At 41.3% G+C, this 22,500-nt stretch overlaps 1 protein-coding gene across 1 annotated transcript in view; it reads left to right on the forward strand.

Moving 5' to 3' along the window:
* Nucleotides 1-2,275: 2,275 nt before the first annotated feature.
* Nucleotides 2,276-22,500, forward strand: part of LOC139666153 (sodium/calcium exchanger 1-like) — a gene marked incomplete at both ends in the record, with an annotated part of 21,108 nt that continues 883 nt past the window's right edge. Inside the window, 4 exons of the mRNA XM_071545274.1 lie at nt 2,276-2,443; nt 2,919-2,984; nt 3,155-3,264; nt 15,496-15,644. Of these exons, the coding sequence (XP_071401375.1) occupies nt 2,276-2,443; nt 2,919-2,984; nt 3,155-3,264; nt 15,496-15,644 (493 nt within the window). The remainder of the gene's footprint in view (nt 2,444-2,918; nt 2,985-3,154; nt 3,265-15,495; nt 15,645-22,500) is intronic.

The raw sequence follows: 22,500 nt of genomic DNA on the forward strand, positions 1-22,500 counted from the left end.
TTTTTTCATGCTATTTCTGCTGTGGTGAACGTCAACATGTTGCAGAACTGGTTAGACTGGTTTCCACTCTGTTTCTACTGTGGTACTGTTCTGGGTTTTGCAAAACTGGTTAGACTGGTTTCTAAGCTGTTTATACTGTGGTATAGTTGAGCTTTTTGCAGAACTGGTTAGACTGGTTTCTAAGCTGTTTATACTGTGGTACTGTTCTGCGTTTTGCATGACTGGTTAGACTGGTTTCTAAGCCAGTTCTACGGTTCAGCATACTGCAGAACTGGTTAGACTGGTTTCTACGCCAGTTCTACTGTTCAGTGTACTGCAGAACTGGTTAGACTGGTTTCTATGCCAGTTCTACTGTTCAGTGTACTGCAGAACTGGTTAGACTGGTTTCTATGCCAGTTCTACTGTTCAGTTTACTGCAGAACTGGTTAGACTGGTTTCTCATCTGTATCTTGAGGCAAATTTCAGTGCCTTTCTGTTTAAAATCATCTCACTTTTCCTCATCACCATTTTTCTTCTCAGTCTCCCTGTTTGTCTCCTTCTGGTCTTGGATGAGTTCCTGTTCCTGTCTGGTGTCTCAGTCTATTCTGTGTGCTAATCCGACTCTGGCATGGTGACTTTAAGGACTTTAAGGGGTCAGTTCACTTTGAATTCAGTCAAAAATGTGGAAACAAACTGCCATTCATTAACTTAAGGAAGGGGTTTCATTTAGATTTTTTTATTTTAATTTTTAAGGTTTTTTTTCAGTGTTTACATTTTGATGAAAATCCACTTCCTGGATTGGCTGACTTGACAGTGAATCGTCCCCGGTGCTGATAACTCTTCTGTCTGTCTGTCTGTTCTGGGCCGATTTCCCACAAGCATCACAAGCAGTAAAATACTCTTTTGATCCATTTACATATTTCTGTAAAACATAAATTTTAAGGAATTACTCAGTAGTCAGTTTTCTCACTGATGAACATTTGCCTTAGCAGTTGTTATTGTTTGGGTTTATGGTCATGAAACATTTTTGAAAAATGGAAGAAAGTGTCAGCTTTACAATACAATATTTTACAATGCCCAAAATAGAAATGCAGGGTTTTTTATTTCGACACCAGCGGTTTAATTAGACAGAAATGATCTTAACGCCTCAGGCTGCAGCGTCACAGAGACGATTTTAAATCCACACCAGGATCCAGATGTGATCCAGCCTCTTCATGTTTTATCAAACAAACACTATCAGAACTGGGTCAGACTCAGCTCTCTCTCAGCCTCCGCAGCTGCCGGATCCCAAAAGCGTCACGTTCACTATTTTACGAGCCAGATTGATCATAAGAATAGATTAATGATTGTTCAGCTGATAGAGCTGACAGACTGTCCAGCACCTGTCAACATTTACCTGCATCTGACTGATGACTGGCGGCTGTGTCTCGTCTTCACTTGCTAAACATTATGAATCAGATAAATGACAGTTAAACAGATCAAATACATTCAATCATAATGTATGTATTATGACTACATAGAAGGATGTGTCGTTTTAACACATCTGTGTGTCTTCTTTGGGACTACACACACTTGTGTTACTTTTCAACTCAAGATATGTTAATAAAGACACATGTTGTGTTACAATGTATTATCATTAACAAATGTTGTGTTGAAAAGTAACACAAGTGTGTGTAGTCCCAAAGAAGACACACAGATGTGTTAAAAATTACACATCCTTTCTAACATTTTATGATATTCAGTATTGCTAATATATAACTGCGTGTAATCTCAGATATGTGGTTAGAAAAAAAAATATGTATATATAATGGAATTTCACAGAATTTAATTGAATTAAATTCAACTTCCTGAAATTTAAATTTAATTCCAATTCTGTTTCCTGGAGGTTCCAATTCCAATTCCTCAGTTGAATTGGAATGGATGAGTTCATTCATGAATTGACCTCAGTCCTGGATTAGAGGTGGTGGCATCAGTGATGAGTCAGCAGGATAATCTCATAGTGTTCAGTGTGTGATTCCTCGTCCTTGTCTAATCATGCAGTGTCAGCATATTTACAACAAAAAAAACGGTGAAATCTGTTGTTATGTGTGCGATGCTTGCTCCAAATCGGTTAGTCTTCCAGTTTATCTCCAGCCTAAGATGCTTGTGGGGAAAAAAACCCCCGAACCTCCTGCTCTGTTCTGCTTCCTCCTGGTTTCCTGGTTCTCCAGCCTGTCGTTTCCTCACTTTTCTTCCTTCTCTCCTTCCCTCCTTCTCTTTCCCTCCTCCCTTCCTCCTCCCTTCCTCCCTCCCTCAGTAAAACCATCAAGGTGAGAATCATCGACGACGAGGAGTACGAGAAGAACAAAACGTTCTACCTGGAGATCGGAGAGCCTCGCCTGGTGGACAGCAACGACACCAAAGGTCAGGAGAGGGGGAGGGGGGTGCCTGACCCCGTGAACTTTGACCCCGTGACCCCCGGAGTGTCGGCCGCACCGCAGAGGCTGCATGCTCATCAAACATGGAGGCACATGAGGAGGAGGAGGAGGAGAGTTAGACTGATATGTGCACATATACTTTCTTTTCTTTGTTTAATTGTTTCTTTCTTTGATTTTGTTTCCTCTCACTCACTTTCCAGCTTTTGTTTTTGTTTCTCTTTCTTTCCTTCTTTCCTTCTTTCTTTCTTTCTTTCTTTCTTTCTTTCTCTTGTCTTCCTTGTTTTTCATGCTCTCTGCCTCTCTTCCATTCTGTTTTTCTGCCTGTATTTTCCTGTTATGGTTTCTTCCTCTTTCTTTCTTTCATTCTTTCCTGCGTGTTTCTTGCTTGGTTACACTCTCTCTCTCTCTCTCTCTCTCTCTCTCTCTCTCTCTCTCTCTCTCTCTCTCTCTCACTCACTCTCTCTCTCACACACACACACCCACACCAGTATTAGTGCTAGTCTCCTTCTGATGTGTCCTCAGTGTAGAGGTGAACATGCAGCAGGATGTGGATCACCTCATCTCACCCCACCCACCACCCTGCCACGAGTCTGTGTGTGTGTGTGTGTGTGTGTGTGTGTGTGTGTGTGTGTGTGTGTTTGCGCGTGCACGTGTATGAACCTTGCCACAGTGTGTTTACCATGCATGTTTACCACCTCCCTCTATGTGTGTTTGTGTGTGTGTGTGTGTGTGTGTGTGTGTGTGTGTGTCCCATACAGGAAGACCATAACCCTTAGGATCTTAGACCGGGAGGAGTACAATAAGCAGGCCTCCTTCTACCTTCTGCTTGAGGTTCCCCAATGGAGACGCAGCGGGAGGGGATGGACAGGTGTGACAGCCAATCAGCACTGAGAATGCCCTCTATGAGTTTTAATGTCATTGGATCCCGAATCAACAGGCCAATCCCAGAACAAAACATCAAAAACAACATCATAGCCAATTAATTCCACTTAGTTTGTTGCTATTTGAAATAATAATCCACCTCATTTTCAAATAAATAGATGTATGTTTTACTACTCTCTATTACCGGTTAATATAACACAGTTGTGATTCAACCTATAGCCAGTTCATGAAGGCAAGTGATGCGTTTTACATTTCTAAATTACAGAAGCCGAGAAGGGCCGTGCTTGCAATTATTTTTTTTAATACTTATTTTTTAATTCTTATTACTTATAATGTTTATCAGAGATCAGGAGTGCCATGCCAGCATGCATAGATGGCGTCTTGACAACTGTAGCAACTGATTTAAGTTGAAAATGTCAGAGCAAGGAGTATCCATTATTGATCAACGCATCAGACTGTACTTCAATCAAGGTCTAACACAGGCAGAAATTGCATTGTGTCTGGTTTTCTCGAGATAACGAGATAAATTAACCCGTTATCTCGAGAAAACGAGCTTTGTTATCTCGAGATATAACGATAAGAATGAGGAACTCGTGGATTACCACTTTAAAATCAGTTCTAAAATGAACAGGCAAACAGTCTTGGCTGCATTTTGAATGTAGTTTACCTAAAGCTTCTTAGGATAGCCCAGAAAAGTGAATTATAATTGTCAGTTTACACCCTGCTCAGTAGATGCCCCTCCCTCTAACGCCATGCCCCGCCCTCCTCCCTCGCTCCCTCGCTCCCTCGCTCCCTCGCTCCCTAACCGGTCGTGTGTTAACAGGCCTGTTGATTCGGGATTTTAGGATTACACTGGAGTCCTTCTGTACTTCTTAGTCGTTTCCTCACTTTTTTTTCTACTTCTGCTTCTCTTCAGAGGTCTGTGTAACAAACTCAGTGAGAGTCACACCTCTCCTCCTCTCCCCTCTCCCCTCTCCTCCTCTCCTCCTCTTATCTCCTCTCCTTTCCTCTCCTCTCCTCTCCTCTCCTCTTCTCTCTTTTCCTTTTCTCTCGTTTCCTCTGATCCCTTGCTCCCATGATGGCTTTTCTCACTTCAAGATCCGCTCTCCTCTGGTTTCGGAAAATGTCACAGCTTCCATTAATGTGTCACATAAAGCTCGACTCTATAGTAATAATACCCATGAGGGTGTTCTTTATTACGACTATATGCAGTAGGTAGGAGGAGCACCCATGGGCACCCGAGTCCCTGTAATCCCAGTGAAGAACGTCCTCAAGTTCAAGTTTTAATTTTAATTATACTAATGTCTCAAAGTTTTAAAATGCTACATGGAGTGCTTTTAAAATTCAAATGTAGGGACAAGATGTGTGATGTGGATACTCGTTTTAAAAGTTGCTGTACTGTATGTTTTCACAGGAGCGTGCATGTGGGCAGATGTGGTAATGTGTGTGTGTGTGTGTGTGTGTGTGTGTGTGTGTGTGTGTGTGTGCCTGCAGTCACATGCATGCACCAGTGTATCTGTTTTCCACTGTGTTTATCCATTATCTCATCCCGGCTACTCATCTCCCACTTGTTCGGTTCCAGTCTAATCTAATATACAGTTGTAAAAGCAAGGGATTTTCCACTTCTGTGTTATTCACTGTCCCGCAAACACACACACACACACACACACACACACACACACTGCCTGTAACTCTTCCTGCATTCACGTGCTGTCGGATATATCAGAAAAATAAATTTCCTTCTTAGACATTTCATATGAACGCCATTCAAAGTCAGATGATGATGATGAAGTTGGAAAGAGAAATTTTTTCTACTGGAGTTTTGGACATATAACCTTTAGCCTTCTCAAAATGGGGAAAAAACAGGTTTTGTGTCAGTCAGCGGTAGGAAAACACTTATAGACCCATGCCCCTTTATTACATGTTAATCCTCCTATTATCATTTATTTAATTAAGGTTCATTAAATTAGCTCGTTAAGCTGTAAGATGTCCATGTTTGTTTATTGTTTGATTTTCCAATACAACAGCATGTGAATGCAGCACCGACTCAGGAGTCCCAGATGTCTGAGCTTTCCACCAGAACGTGAACGCACAGTCTGGCTCCAAAACACACACACACACACACACACACACACACACACACACACACAGCTCCTGGGCCTCGGCCTCTGTGTCCATTATACCTGCAGTCTGCTTTACTGTCAGTTCCAAAGGACATAAATACTACAAGAGGAAGTGAAGTGTGCAGTAGAAATCCAACTTCAGTGTTTGTACCAGAGAGGCATTTTAATGTAAATCATAAGTAAATCATATGTGGAAACAAACCGGATACTGTAATGACCGGACAGTGGTGGAAAAAGTTGTCAAATCCTTTACTTGAGAAAAAGCAGCAATACCATAAAGGAAAAAAACTACATTAAAATTAAAAGTTTACTTAAGTAAAAGTATAGAAGTATTAGCAGTAAAATGTACTGAAGTATCAAAGTAAAAGTCCTCATTCTTTCAGAGTGTTAAATTATTGAATCCTAACCTGTCAGAAGTATTTTAATGTCGGTCTAACTGCTCCATATACTGTTGGGGAGTTTAAACTCTAACAATGCAACATATTTTATGAGCTCATCGTATGTTTTGCGTGTAAAACCTTATTCTGCAAAGTAACTAGTAACTCCAGCTGGCAGATAAATGTAGTGGAGGAAAAAGTACAAGATTTCCCTCTGAAATGTAGTGGAGGAAAAGTGCAAGTGCAGTACTTGAGTAAATGTACTTAGTTACTTTCCACCTCTGTGACTGGAGAAGTGTGTTGATGCTCGGTGGAAACAGCAGCCTGTAATATCTCCAGGTTGTGTGTATGTGAAGGGAGTATTATTAGATACACTAATTCAAATCCCCCCCCCCCCTCTTTCACACACACACACACACACACACACAGATACACACTCAGAGATAAGGCAGTGTATCTGTGTGTTAACGGCGGTGTGTGTTTACCACGCATCAGCAGTGTTTATGGTGATGAGGGGATCAAAGACGGGGGCTGGATATCACATAATCACAGTCAGGAGATCAAACACACCTCCGGGACGCACACAGGCACACACACACACACACACACACACACACACACTACTGGGTCATGCGTACACACAGACACACATACACACATCCTGTTCGACAATATTGGAGCCTGTATTTCTCTCTCTCTCTCTCTCTCTCTCTCTCTCTCTCTCTCTCTCTCTCTGTCTCTCTCTCTCTCTCTCTCTCATTCACACACACACACACACACACACAGTTCAAAGGCTGCATTAGGTTTGTGTGTTTAATGAGTGTGTTTTATGAACTGGTGCGGTTGTTCTCCCTGTGTGAAATGAATCCATGCTAAATTAGCCCTGCATAGCTCTTTATTGCCTCAGCCCATGAGTGTGTGTACATGCACTTGCATGTGTGTGCATGTGACCCTGTGTGTGTGTTTGTGTGTGTGTGTGTGTGTTTGGGAAAGAAAGTTAATCAGAGTCGCTCCACAGCTCTTTTGAATGTGTTCATTACTTTCCAAAGTCTTGTATTTGGGGTGAAAAAAAAAAAAAAAGTTCTGTCACTGAGTTTTGGTTTGTGGAACTTTTTCCAGCCGCTGGTTTCTCTAATTTGCTCCCTGGAAACAAAACTTCTCCCTGAAAAACTGAAAAACAAAACTGTTTTGTAAGAAAAGTTCACAAGATGTCTCATCATTTTAAAAGCAAACCCATAATGTACTTTACTTTCACACCAATAGTCATTTTGTAAGAGTATGTGTCAGTTATTTTCAAATAGTGGGTCTCATCTCATGTTGGAACAAAACTCTTGAGTTTTTTGTAAGCCTTCAGTGTTTTAACTAAATCACCAATATTGGTAATTATTGACTATTTTAATTATTTTGAGCTTTCAGTGATGTAGTGGACCTGTGGCCAATTCTGACCAAAAGGCAGGCGACTCGAATTCACACATGTTGGAGAAGCTAGATATATGGAGGATAATGCCCGACAAGGTGTCCATTATCAGGAATTAATGGACAATGGGGAGTCCATTAATTCCTGATTATGGACACCTCGAAGGGCATTATCCCACTTATAACATGGTCACTTGCCAAAGAAAAACAATTAAGACCATTAATTTATATTTTTGTGTATGTGTTTTGTAATCAAAATCTAATGTTTTTCACAAGCCATAACTCAGTTTCCCTGGTAACACCTGGGGGTTTGACTAATACCTGGAACAATCATTACCATCCCATAAGGTTCTTATGCAATGGAATCATATATAACTATAGGTATAACTATAGATATTTAGAGATATAAAGACAATCAGTTATGAATTTGAAGCGTGAATACTCAGATTGTATTTTGGGTGTTCGTGTCTTCATGTAGAGAATCCATAGTTAACAGTAAAGAATATCTGTGAAGAGAGATGTGGGTGGCGATACTGGCTGATAAATGGAAAAACAAGAGACTTCAGCATCTAGTCTACAATCCCCACAGCTCTCTGTAACATGGTGCAGGTGCAGGAAGAGTTAATATGGAAGCAGGCATGAAGTGAATTAGCATGAAGTGTGTGAAGCTGGATAAGCCGCAAAACTGCATGTGCTATCATCCGTTTACAGGGACTGGAAGAAAAAAATAGAACTACAAGATAAAAAAAAAAGTGATATTCAACTTAAAATAGACAAATGCAGCATGATTCATTCATGAGAAACTTCATTGCAAACAGTACAGGATGAATTCTATTCATTATTAATGGTGAATTTTTTAGACGTTGAACCTGACTTCCTGGAACTAGACTTTGTTACCGAGCAACAGATGCTGATGCTCTACTTACTGTCTGCATTCATATTTGATGCCTGTTAGCATTGCATAGTCATAGTTCTTACCATTTGACAGCATTATTTTGACAGCATCTTCCCATTTGACAGCAGAGACGGAGGAATATGTAAAAATCGATACAGCTTGTTGTTGAGATTTGGTTTCCTGACAATCTAAAAAAAATATACGGTTTGGCTGGGATTCTGTTTTTCCACCCCCAGCCTTCTATCTGTATCTACTGGGGTCTCGCTTCCAGTAAACAACTCCTCTTAGATCAATCACTGCAGAGGGAGTCAGAAACGTAGAATTCGTTTTCTGAATCGGCTTCGGCACAATCCGGCATTTTTCAAATAGGCTTTTAACATCCCGCCCTGGGACTGCAGTTAAAACACGACCGAAAGAGGTGCGTTTACTCTCTCATGTTGATTGATATGTGAATTGTGCCTTAAAAAAAGAAGAATAACGTTTAAGCATTCAGTTAGCGCAAGACAGAGAGAGAGAGCGAGTAGAGTCAGCTTTTCTTTCTTAATGGAATCCAGCATGGAGTCCCGTTTCATCTTCTATCGACCCAGAACTTCAAATATTTGTGAACCGCCTCTGAGGCACAGATAAAAAAAAATAAAAAAAAATCCAAGGTTTTGTTTTTGGGGGTTGTTTCATTCAGCAGTGTTTTACTGTAGGGAACGGAGGCCGACAGGATTAATGTGTACAGACTCGGTGTTAAACAAGCCCGGCATCTGACATTTACAATACTGATCTAAAGAGGTTCTCTGTGCTGTAGTCAGAGTGGGGAGGATGGGGGAGGGAAGCCGCCTAACAGAAGCACAGCGTACTTCAGTTAGTTCTTCTTGTAATTGTCTGACTGTGCTGAGAAGAGGGAAGATGGGAATTAGGAGCAAGGTTTTTAAAAAACGTTAAGGGGAAACGCCGGAAAACGCCGCTTTTTCCATCTTACATTTTTGCTGACGCTCTCATCCAGAGTGAAAACCTACTAAAAGTTTATATTTTTAAAGGAATACACCGAGTTTTATCAGATCGGCCCGTCGGTCAGAGAACACAGACACCGAAATCATCCATGTGTCCCAGATCATTGGCTCCGGTGCTTCATGCTAACACTTTAGCATGTTGAGTGATAGTAGGCGACTAGCATTACCTCAAATTAAGAAGACTGACCTTTTAGTAATAAAAAGTTGGTAGTGGTTTTTATAATATGGCATGTAGATTCATAAATATTAAAAATGAAATATTTTATTAACTCAATATAGCTGATGCAGCCAGGTTTATTTTTGGAACTATTTCAGGGTGTAGTAACCACGTATTCATCCGCTGTGCAGTGATTTTTTAGCTGTAAACAGTCTCCATCACTCACCACCTTCACTTCCTATGGAAACAGGGAAAGTAGTCCCTACAAAAATGTTGTTTTTATATAATGTAAAACTGACAGACTTGGCTGCATATCATTCAAAATCACTTAACCATTTTACCATTACCAAGTTCTCATTTTCTCACTTCTGAGATCATGCTAGTCACCTGCTATAAATTCAGCACTCATAATGTCCTTTCGTCTTTTACAATTACAATTACAATTTCCCATTTGGCAGACGCTTTTATCCAAAGCGACGCACACATGAGATTTTAATACAACACAAGGAAGTGAAGGTGGTGGGTGATGGAAACTGTTTACAGCTAATAAATCACTGCACACTAATCACTTTAATTAAATGGGCAGCTATAGAGCACAAACGAGTGCGAGTTATGAGTGCTGGCTTTTCTTTCTTCATTTATTAATCTTTGGCCGTCCACCTAAGGAGGATTTTTTGATCGAGTTGCGCTCGCACTTGGCGGAGTTTGAACCTGCTATAAATTCAACATTTCTTATTAAAGGAAAATTCCACGCTTAGATATTTTAAAACTGTTATATAGGCTATCATCAATCTGTGAAGTTCAATACATTCCAGGATATTCTTTTGTAATGATGTGTTGTAATTTACTTTTTTTGGTGAAGCCACTTTCCCTCAAGCTGCCTCGTCCACTTCTACCTCAGTTTCCTACATTTCCCAGAATGCCTTTCAACAACCCCCAGAGAACAGGTGTGACCTTGTTCCATTCAGCTGTGGGTTATACATGCAGGTGGAGAGAGACAGCCGACAGCAGTTTCCTAACAGTGGTAAAGTGTTTTAGGGCAGATTTACTTTTTAGTGTCACCAAACGTGTGTGTGACTCTCTCCTGAAAGTGGTGTGTGTGGTTTTTTTTGCTAGTATAAGCTGGATTGGCTGGAGGCTTCAGAAACTTCCAGATGACCCTCTGATATGGAGGGAGAGTTCAGTGAAGCCTGTGCAGCTCTGTCAGTCATGTGGAGGGTGGAGCTGTGGAGTCAGGAAGGAACAGCGCTAAAAGGGAAACAGCTAAAAACACCAGCGCCCCGCAGAGGGGTCACGACCCCCTGTCCTACCACACACACACACACACACACACACACACACATACACACACACACACACACACACACACACACACACACACACACACACACACACATACCCAGCATTGAACATGCATGGACACACACATTATACACGCACACACAGAGTAACAGTAACATACATGGCAACACAAATGTGCCTACACACATACACACACACACACACACACTAACCAGTATGTCTGTGTGTGTGTGTGTGTGTGTGTGTGTGTGTATGTGTGTGTGTAGGTGTGTGTGTTTGTGTGTGACAGATTTTGTCTGACAGCAGTGTCCTCTCCTCTCTTCCTCCTTTCCGTCTGTCCTCTCTCTATGCCCCTCTATGTTTGTGTGTGTGTGTGTGTGTGTGTGCGTGTGTGTGTGTGCATGTGTGTGTTTTGTTATGCAATAGCGCATAACATTATCATTAACACTGACATAAACTAACACTGGTACATGTCCCAAAACAATGTTTGGAGACATGATACTCTGTGTATCATCAAAGTCTGGTGTGTGTGTGTGTGTGGCCTGGGGTTTATCCCATTTATTTTACTAATTAGTCTTTACATAACATCTCCATAATGTACAAAACCACTGAACAGTGTTAATATGTATACATTAGTAGTAAATTACATTAGTATTATACATTAATGTGTGTGTGTGTGTGCGTGTGTGTGTGTGTTGTGAAACAGTACTTAACTTTATCATTAACACTGACATTAATCAGTACAATAATGATAATTACTCTTATAATGTAATTTTTTAACCTTCATTGAAAATTCATGTTGGTTTTATTTGTTATCATAGCAATTTGTACGCAGTTGCAGTCTGTACAAATACACATTATGTATTATAGTAGAGTCATCCAATCAATGTGATTGACAGCATGGAAACCCTCTCCTCCTCCTCCTCCTCCTTCTTTTCATCATCCACCTCTTCTTCCTCCTCCCCATCCTCCTCCTCCTCGCCTTCCCCACCTTCCTCCTCCTCTTTCCCTTCATCCTCTGCTCCTCCTCTTCTGTCAAACGCTCCTTCTCCTCTCCATTCCTCCCCCTCCTCATCATCATCCACCTCCTCCCTGTCTTCCACCACATCTTCCCACCTCCTTCTCCTCATCTTCTGCATCTTCCTCCTTCTCCACCTCCCCCTCCTACTTTTCCACCTCATCTTCTTCCTCCCCACTCCTCTCCTCTCTTCTCTCCTCTCCTCCTCTCTCCTCTTATCTCCTCTCCTCTCCTCTCCTCCTCTCTCCTCTTATCTCCTCTCCTCCTCTCCTCTCCTCTCCTCTCCTCCTCTCATCTCCTCTCTTCCTCTCCTCTCCTCCCCTCTCTTCTCTTCTCCTCTCCTCTCCTCTCCTCTCCTCTCCTCCTCATCTCTTCTCTCCTCCTCTCCTCCTCTCTTCTCCTCTCCTTTCCTCCTCTTATCTCCTCCTCTTATCTCCTTTCTTCTCCTCTCCTCTCCTCTCCTCTCTTCCTCTCCCTGGTGGACTCTATCAAAGCCTGTCATCTCTTTAAAAAGTTCCACTCCCCTCCTCTCCTCCCTCTGCTCCTATTCTGCCTCCTCCTGTGGGACTATCCTCTATCAAAGTGTGACGCCTCCACCTCCACTCCTCCTCCTCTTCCTCATCTCCTTGTCTTCCGCCTCTCCTCCACCCCTGTCTTTCAACCCTGCTGTAGTGCTAGATCCCATCAAACCCTTGTCTCCTCCTCTCTCCTCCCTGTCTTCACCTCCTCTCCCCTCCTCTCGCCTTTAAATGTTGACAGTCTACAAAAATACCTCACCTCCCTTCCTCTCCTTCTCTTTTCTTCCTCCCGATGGAACTAGATTCTATCAGACATGACAAGGTGTAGAAATGTGTCTCTTCCTCCTCTTCTCCTCTCCTCTCACATCCTCCACTTTTATAGTTTATTTCTCTCCTCCCATCCTTCCTCTTCTCCTCTTTTCCTCCTCCTCTGGAACTACATTCTGTCAAATATGTAACATTTTCTCTCATCTCTCGGCTCCTCTCTTCTCCATCCCTTCCTCCTCTTCTCTCCTCCCTTTCTCTTTCTCTCCTCCTCTCCTCTCCCTGTCTTGTTTCACCTTCCCTCTCCTCTCCTCTCCTCCTCTCTCCTTTCCTCCCTTTCCCCCTTGTCTCCTCTCCCTGTCTTCTTCCATCTCTCTTATCCTCTTCTATGGAACTAGAATCTATCAAAGCATGACAAGGTGCAAAAGCCCAGCCACTCCCCCCCCCTCCACCCATCCACACACACACACACCTGTCTACCCAACACACACACACACACACACACACACACACACCCTCTTGTCAGCACCCATCAGCCCACATCACATACAGAGAAAGAGACAGAGGCAGACTTTCTGAATTCTAAAAAAAAAATAAAAAAAAAACCTTGAAAACCTTTCCTCAAAAGAAAAATTAGACTATATTCTAGAAGGAAAAGAGTTTGCCACACTTGTAGGAAAATATGTATTACCTTGTCACACCATGGTCTCATTTATTTGCAGTATTTATACCAAGGTGTCACGTAATTAGACATAATATTGATATACTGACATTTAAAAATGATACATGTAGCACATTTAATATGTATTTATTCAACTGTTTGTTGTAGTTAATATGATATTGTGTAATGTGATTTTTGAGAGGGGGTTTAAGGCAGGGAAAGGGGTTAGGCAACGGTTATCCAAAGACAGAGAGAGAGAGAGAGAGAGAGAGAGAGAGAGAGAGAAGAGAAAGAGCGATTTAGGGTTAGAGTTAGATTATATTTATTTGGAAAGCAGAGAGAGAGACTAGAGTAATAAGGATAGAGGAAGAGAGGGAGAGATTCATTTCATCTTCTTTTTACTGTAATGCTAAATTCCATTATATTCTTGATGCTTTAGTGAAATCTCTATGTAACATTTGTGCTAATAAAAAAGTTGCAAAGGAGCAAAGAGAAGGACACTAGAGGAAAAGATGAAAATGAAAAATGATACAGACGGTGGCTTTGACAGGGAACAGCATCTTTACTCTCAACATTCAACCTCTGTCAGGTCCAGTTACACACACACACACACACACACACACACACACACACACACTCACAGGGAGTGCAGCTAACAAGGATACTTGCAGGTTATGTTCATCCCACGTGTGGTTTCTGTCGGCTGTTAATTGAGTTCATTAAGTCGCCACTAGACACTGAGTGTGTGTGTGTGTGTGTGCGTGTGTGTGTGTGTGTGTGTGTGTGTGTGTGTGTGTGTGTGAATGTGTGCAGGAAAGCGAGCTCTTGGTGAATTCCAATTATGTGAAAGGGAGCCGTGAAGGGCATGGGAGACAGTCACTTTCACCAGGCAATATTGAGGGAAAATGTTTCTGTTTAAAGTCAAATTCATATTCACAGCACAATGTTACTACACGCTATTAAAAAACAATCAAGCCAATTTCAAATCAAACAGTTGACACATAAGAAACAATTTAAGTGTTTTAGTGTAATATGTAAAGCAGGCAACAAACAACATATCAAACACAGTTATGAAATAGTTTTTGCTTGTCAATCTGATTCCTCGAAAAAGGCAGTAACTACTTTTTCTTTTCTTTAAAGGTCAAAGGTCATGGCTTGAGGTTTCAAAAATCATATATCACAAAAATGATACCTGTAAATGCTAAATGACATCCTATCAACTTCTGCACCATCTATACTTCTTAGAATAGTAGTATACTAAAAAGTAGTGTAGTTTATGTATCTATGGTTGCGGTTATGTGTGTCCTTTCATGTGTGTGTGTGTGTGTGTGTGAGAGAGAGAGAGAGAGAGAGAGAGAGAGAGAGAGAGAGAGAGAGAGAGCTATAACCTAACCTAACTGAGGGGAACTGATGCAGACCCATAATGCATTGCACCATAATGGCAGGCAATAGCATGGCTAACAATTCCCCCATGGAAAATCTGATCACTGTCACCTCTCTCTCTCTCTCTCTCTCTCTCTCTCTCTCTCTCTCTCTCTCTCTCTCTCACTCTCTCTCTCTCTTCTCTCTCTCTGCAGTGAATTTCAATTACTGACACACACACTATAAAGATGGGGGGAATAGGAAAAAAATGGAAAAAGAGAGGGGGAAGAGAGAGAAAGAGGGAGTGAGAGAGAGAGGTAGAACGAGGTCAAAGTATTGACAGATTATTTAGTGGAGGCAGAGTTGGAAAGTAAGGTGAAGATGAAGTAAGATGACCATGAAGTGTGTAGTTTCACCAGAAGATGTGAATGTGGGAGCAGCAGTAGTGTTGGTTGTATTTTTATGTATAACAAAGGGCTTTATACTTCTACTTTTCTGTGTATTTTTCAGTCAGTAATTATACTTTTACTTAAGTATGTTTTTGCTAAAGAATTGTACTTAGCTACATTTTAAATCACATCCATCACAGAGAACAGATTTTGAACTGGGATGTGTGATTTCTCAGGTGATTTCTCAGACTCCACTGGTCCAATTCTGTTATAATTACAGGTCAAAATGTCTTGGCCCTAGGGGTGCCCGCATCATCTGTGAAGGACGACACGTCAGTTTTCATACTGTTCACTTATAGTCAGAACTTCTACTAGCTATGTGAAGTTGAAAATAGTCTTTTAACGTTTTTAAATAGTTTTTGCCCAGTTTCTTTTCTTTATTTTTCCTGTTAAATTGATCTTACAGTAAATCCAATTCCAGTTAGCCAGGTTTTAAGAAAACATCTTAAAAAGTTCAATTTATCTTCCTGAAACCTGAAGCTACCCTCTAACTGTTTGCTCTTGAAAATCGGCTACTTTTCTGCTGAAAAACTTTTGGGATTTCCTCATCATCACTGCTTCCCCCCCCGCCCAGTAGACCGCCTCACTCCACACACACCATCACAACACCACCGCTGGTCCGCTGCCGTCTCGTTCTAACGTTACCATCGGTTGATTTCTCTCGGTGTTTTCAGAGGAAGGGCTGAAGGAGGAGGAGGAGGAGGAAGAGGAGGCGCTGACGGGGAAAGACGAGGAGGAGCGCCGCATCGCCGAGATGGGACGTCCCATGCTGGGAGACCACGTCAAACTGGAGGTCATCATAGAGGAGTCGTACGAGTTCAAGGTAAGGCAGGGAGTGTGTCTGTGTGTGTGTGTGTGTGTGTGTGTGTGTGTGTGTGTGTGTGTGTGAGTGTGTGTGTGCAGGACTGATTTGTGTGGATGTGTATGGAGGCGATGGCACAATGAATTGTCCCAAAAATATATCTATATCTAGTTATATCTATATATATATATATATATATTTAGAATATATCTATTCTTCACCTCACCACAGCAAACAATTTCAAATCAATCACATCAAATCAAGAAAAACGGTAAATAATTAAACATTGGAAGAAGTGGAAACATCAAAAGATAACTTTGTGTATCGACGTTACTTCATTGAACAGCAGGACACACACCAAGAACATTCTCTTGATGTATCAAAGGACACACACACACACACACACACACACACACACACACTTACAACTCTCACAAACTGTCCTTCTGTCCTTGCTCTTCCTCTCCCACGCAGACACTTAAGACAGGCATAAGCGTAATTACCATCCATGTTACATTTTGTGTGTGTGTGTGTGTGTGCGCTAATGCATGCTCTTTGCTGCCTCTTCCTCCTACACACACACTTCAGACAGACAGACAGTTAATAACACCCAGTAATAGCTCGCCACTTGACAGGATGCTATACTTTGTCAAGTAGTTTTGTGTGTATAAGTGTGTGTGTGTGTGTGTGTGTGTGTGTACTGTAGTGTATAATTGAGTCCTATAGTTGAAGTATTGTCCATAAGAAGTGAGTAGAACAGAGAGAGAAAAGAGAAAGTGTAATCACAGGAAGAGGAGAACCAAAGTTTCCATCCAAATGTCAAGTGAATTTTTCGCAAACTTTTGAAATGTCGCAAAAAATAAAATACGTGTTTCCATCAGCTGGGTTGAAGTGAATACATCGGCTTCGTGAAGTGCCCAAAAAAAAGTATCCACAGGAAAAATGGAAAGAGTCTTTTAAAATTGATTAGTCAAAGTTGGTTGGAAGTGATTTCTCCATCTTCCTTTCCCTCCTTCCACCATCTGCTGCCAGAAACTCTTTCAGCTTTAGCTCCGTTTGCTCTGGAAGAACAGAACCTCTTCCTGTTTTGTGCCGTAAAGCGATCCAGCAGATTTCCCTCCAGATCCACCAGGTGAAGGAGAAACAATGGAGGATGGAGAGTAGAGGCTGATAGAGGCTGAGAGGCTTCTTGGCGATGGACTCAGTTGTTTACAATAATTATTCTCATATCTCAAAATGAATGCAGTAATGATTTGTTGATGTTAAAATGCTACATGCATCACCTTTAAAACACGTTAGATATTACAACATAACATTTAAAGAAATTTGACATCTCATGGTTCTAGCTGTGCCATTTATTCTTGCACTCTACTAATCAACAAATCAACCAAAGGACACACACACACACACACACACACACACACACACTCACACACAAACCACCAGTGCTACAATTAATGTTGCCCTGTCTGGGAGGAGTGTCTCTTCAGGAGGTTTGAAGTGGCGACTTTTGCACACAGACTGAGTCAAGAGGCTCGTTTCCCGACAGAGGCAGATGCAGAGAGGTGATTGGTGAAAATTTTAGTCCTGATGAGTCGATCCTGCCTCTCTTCATCTCACCCCCCCACCCCAGCCTTCCTCCCCCTCCTCCCCCTCCTCCTCCTCCTCCTGGCTGACCCCTGTGCTGTTGGTGCCATGGTGTATGCAAATGAGTAGTAGAGACAGAAACTGACTGACAGAAGACAACTTTTGAAAATGTCACAAAAAGTAAAATGCAAATTAAATGTGTTTTCAATCAGCTTTGTTGAAGCGGATAAATCGGCTTCTTGAATGTCAAAAAAGCACAAAAACATCAACCGTCAATATGGAAAAAAATCTTTCATGAATTGATTAGCTCTGGGCAAGTTGTTGTTCTTTAGACTCTGCTACCTCTGAACATATTTCATCCTTTTATCCAAAGATGAAAACAGAGAAATGCACTGTGATATTTGGACAGATATTTTACAAACAACATTTCAGAAAGTCCAACGCCACTTTGAACATTGTGTAACCATTTGTTGGGCACTTTTTTTTTTGACAAATGTATTTCCATTGCTGTTTATTGCATAATTTCTATTATCCACAAAAAAAAAATGTCCACCTAAAGTGAGCACAAGGGTTTTTTGCAATTTTAATGATTTTTTTTTATCTAATTCTATACATCATAATTTACTTAAAAATGCAGCTACACAGAGAAAGAAAAAGAGGAAGATATGAGACTGGAAAACACTAAAACACTAAAAGTGTGAATAATACGAGAGAGAGAGAGAAAGAGAGAGAGAGAGAGAGGGACAGAGAGAGAGAGAGAGAGAGAAGCAGAGATCAGATTTTAAGTGGGGGAACCATTGCCCATGCTATTATGGTGCAATGCATTGTGGGCCAGCATCAGCTCAACGGTCATTTGTTCCCCTCAGCTGGGTCATCGCTGGGGTGTATAGCTGTCACACACACACACACACACACACACACACACACAGGGAACATGAAATTCAAATTACTTCTCACTCACTGGAAGAGATTCACATGTGTGCGCTTCTACATAAGCACGCACACACACACACACACATACACACACGCACACACACATGCATTTAACACCAGTGGGTCTGAGTAATGGACAGAAGGAGGAATAGGAAAGGAAAGCAAGGGAGTTAGACTGGGAGACTGGAGAAGGTTGGTGAAATACAAAGAATATTAATAAACCTATTACTGTTAAATATACAGTCCATACACAATAGGCTGATTAAGACTGGCTGTGTGTGTGTGTGTGTGTGTGTGTGTGTGTGTGTGTGTGTGTGTGTGTGTGTGTGAGTGTGTGTGTGTTTGTAGCCAGCCATCATTTACCTCCCTAAGCTCCACTCAATGCAATTAGTATCCCAGTTTCCCTCTGAAGTAGAGAGAGAGAGGAATCTCCACTGATCTGCTCTGCTAATTAGTACGTGCGTGTGTACGTGTGTGTGTGTGTGTGTGTGTGTGTGTGTGTGTGTGTGTGTGTGTGTGTGTGTGTGTGTGTGTGTGTGTGTGTGTGTGTGTGCGTGCGTGTTTGTGTGCTCAATCTCAATCTGTCACATTATGAGCCAACTGTAGATTTCTCTCTTTTGGAGGGAGGAAGGAAGGAAGGAAGGAAGAAAGGTAGGAAGGAAGGAAGGAAGGAAGGTAGGAAGGAAAGAGGGGAAGAAAGAACAGAAGTAAGGAAGGAAACAAAGAAGGGATGAAAGAAGGAAGAAAAAGGGAGGAATTGCGTAGGGAAGGAAGGACTGAACGAACAAAAACAGGAGGAACAAAGAAAGGAAGGAAACAACCAAGGACGGAAGCAAGAAAAGGGAAGGAAGGAAAGAAGGAAGGAAGGAAAGTAACAGCGGAGTAACAATGGAAGGAAGGGAACAAAGAAGGAAGGGAGGAAGGAAGAAAGCAAATCACATAACAGAAATAACAAACGGACAACTCTAAGTTAATTTGTGCAAGGTCGCTAATCTGAGAGACTATTTGCCATTTCTTTATCGCCTGCATAAAATTTCTCTCTGCTTCACTGAGTTTCAGCGATACTGGAAGTTTATTCCATTCAATTGCAGCCGAGTATAAAAAGGTATTTTTGCCCATTGAACTCTTGAATCTAAAAAGAATAAAATCTGTTGAGCTGCCTCTTGCTGCATAGTTGTGAATGTCTCTGAAGTGATTGAAGTCTATGGATATTCACTGTCTGAGCTAGGGTTAATGTTAGGTTAGGATTAGGTTTAATCTTAGGTGTAGCTTTAGGGTTAATGTTAGGTGGAGCTTTAGGGTTAATGTCAGGTGGAGCTTTAGGTTTAATGTCAGGTGTAGCTTTAGGGTTAATGTTAGGTGGAGCTTTAGGGTTAATGTCAGGTGGAGCTTTAGGTTTAATGTCAGGTGTAGCTTTAGGGTTAATGTTAGGTGGAGCTTTAGGGTTAATGTCAGGTGGAGCTTTAGGTTTAATGTCAGGTGTAGCTTTAGGGTTAATGTTAGGTGGAGCTTTAGGTTTAATCTTAGGTGTAGCTTTAGGGTTAATGTTAGGTGGAGCTTTAGGGTTAATGTCAGGTGGAGCTTTAGGTTTAATGTCAGGTGTAGCTTTAGGGTTAATGTTAGGTTAGGATTAGGTTTAATCTTAGGTGTAGCTTTAGGTTTAATGTCAGGTGTAGCTTTAGGTTTAATGTCAGGTGTAGCTTTAGGTTTAATGTCAGGTGTAGCTTTAGGTTTAATGTCAGGTGTAGCTTTAGGTTTAATGCCAGGTGTAGCTTTAGGTTTAATGTGAGGGTTGGGATTAGGGTTAGACTGTGTTGACACAGCATTTTTTTGAGCTTCTTGTGAGGAGAAATAGAAAAATGGGAAAATAATTCTGCATAAAAGTGCACTTTTAGTTTGCCCTTTTAAGTTGGGCACTTATGCAATAAATTTGTTTTTCTGAGCTAAATAAACGTTTTTGTCCTAGCCGTTTATTTGCAGTGTGCAGAATTATTTCCCCATTTTTCTAGTTATATTTAGATTCTTGCACCTGCGTTACAGTTGACCTTCATCTGAGCGCAACCAGCTTTCCTTTTTTCCTGTGAGGAGAAATAAAAAGCAGATGGATAACATTATCTGATGTTAGATGAGCAGCTGCTAGCTCACTAACTATATCTGCTGCTTAGCACTTCTACCAGATAATACTACAGTGTTGTGCAACAAGCAAAGGCTTACCAAGGATTCCCAGTCCACATCCAACATCCACGCTGCATCATTATGACTGGTCTTGTAGTGCCAGGTATTCACTTACTACAACGACTGATTTCTCCCCCGACACTTTCTCCATCTTTGTCGTTGTTATGGGAAACGGCCAGCCTCTCCTTCATCACGATTGGTCGGCTGATAAAAAAAAGCGGTTCACGTCAGTCACCGCTTTTCTGAAAAAATGCACCAAAATAGGCGAACGATACTTTGTTCAACATCTAGATTCAGTACTTTATTGCCGTATCAACAGAGTTGATTGGATTTTGTTTTAGTGAGCTCATTTAAACACAAACAAACACATAGAACCACTCACTTATAAAACACATAATACATTCAAAAAAGAAAGTATAAAACAGATAGATAACATCCAAGCCATGAAATAATCATAAAAGCATAAAACAAATGGGTAGAATAAAATAAACTCCAACCCATGGGTGAAACACTAGCACCTGTAGGGGAATTAGCAGCAACATCAAACAACCCACTAGATAAAGTGCTTCAAGTGCATAATAAAAAATAAAAAAAAATCTACTTGTTGTCACCTGATAGATGAGTATCAATATTGGACTATCTAAATAAATTGAAAACCGTATAGCATGTGCATATTGGTCTTTTCATCTTGGTTGAGCAGATCTATCAGTTGTGATCCCAGATCCCAGAGAGAGAGAGAGAGAGTCAGGAGACGATCACACTGCTGAATGTGGGAGAACACACTGGTCTGGTGTCTCCTCTGTGGTCCGGGTGTCCTCGTCTGCTCCCTGCTGCTTTTCTTCCTGTTCTGGGTTCATCAGATTCAACTCAACCCTGCTGAGACGCACATGACAGAAGACATCTGAGCATAAAGCAGGAATCACAGTGAAGAATGATTCTGTGATGGTTTATTTATCCCTGCAGGGAAATTATGTCTTTATCACATGCATGAGTCTCAAAGGACTTTACAGAGAATGAGCCTAAACTCGATCTAACTGAACAACAATCAACCATAGAACAGAATGACATGGGACAAACATCAGGAACAGTATGAACACTGCGGCACCCTGCTGCCCTGAAGAAAGACAGATTTTAACAAAGTGAAGGATGATTTAAAGGCGTTTAAATCCAACAACGATTCAGTGTAGGAATTTACAGAGAGGGAACGACTGTGTACCCAAGTTATTGTGTTTTAACTGTACTTCTACATGTAGCATTCTTTTTTTTATGACCAATTTTTTATTGATTCATTCATACATGACTTTGGCTGCTATTGTTCCCCTTCCCCATTCCCCCTATCAGGCTTCTTCAAAATAAAAATACAAAATAAATAAATAATTAAATTTAGATGTACAAGTATGTGAGTGTCAAGCTATCAATGGTATAACATTGTTTGGCCTATTATCTATAAAACATCTATAGTGCATTAATGAAAGCATTTACATAATTAAGTAGCAAATGTATAACTGTAGTACGTAGTCCTTGGGAATAGATATCGGAAACACATTAAGATCATCCTAGGTATTACTTATTGACAGAAACACAGTAAAGTACAACAATACTAAAGGCAAAATAAATAAATAAATATACAAAAAAAAAACATGTTACACAAAACAACATGTTGTTACATGTAGCATTCTTAAACATCAATATATCATTGACAAATTAATTGAGATTCCTTGGTATAATTACCCTAATAAATGAGTCCATGGTGGAGACATGGTCGCCTCTATCTCACACCAGTAGTATTGTTAGTTCTAGTGTTTCACCAAATGAAGACCGCATTTCCCATCAGCCCTGTTGCCTCCTGCCCCCCCCCCCCTCCCTGAAGAGGATGAACATGTCGGAAGTGATTTCTCCACCTTCCTTTCCCTCCTTCCACCATCTGCTGCCAGGAACTCTTTCAGCTTTAGCTCCGTTTGCTGTGGAAGAACAGAACCTCTTCCTGTTTTGTGCCGTAAAGCGATCCAGCAGATTTGCTATGGCGTTTCATTAGTCTCAAAACCCGCGCACATAAAAACCAGGTGCGTGCACGTGATACGAGCGCACAGAACAGTGTCGACCCTCCCTACACGCTCCAAACTGGTCAACACTCGCTCACTCGTCAAGTTGACTTTTGAGACTTTGGAGGCGGGGATGGAAT

The sequence above is a fragment of the Centroberyx affinis genome, unplaced genomic scaffold (genome assembly GCF_046629955.1).
Source record: "Centroberyx affinis isolate AG114_WGS23_722 - 3 ecotype Tasmania unplaced genomic scaffold, CSIRO-AGI_Caff_v1 ptg004838l_1, whole genome shotgun sequence".
NCBI classification, from domain to species: domain Eukaryota; kingdom Metazoa; phylum Chordata; class Actinopteri; order Beryciformes; family Berycidae; genus Centroberyx; species Centroberyx affinis.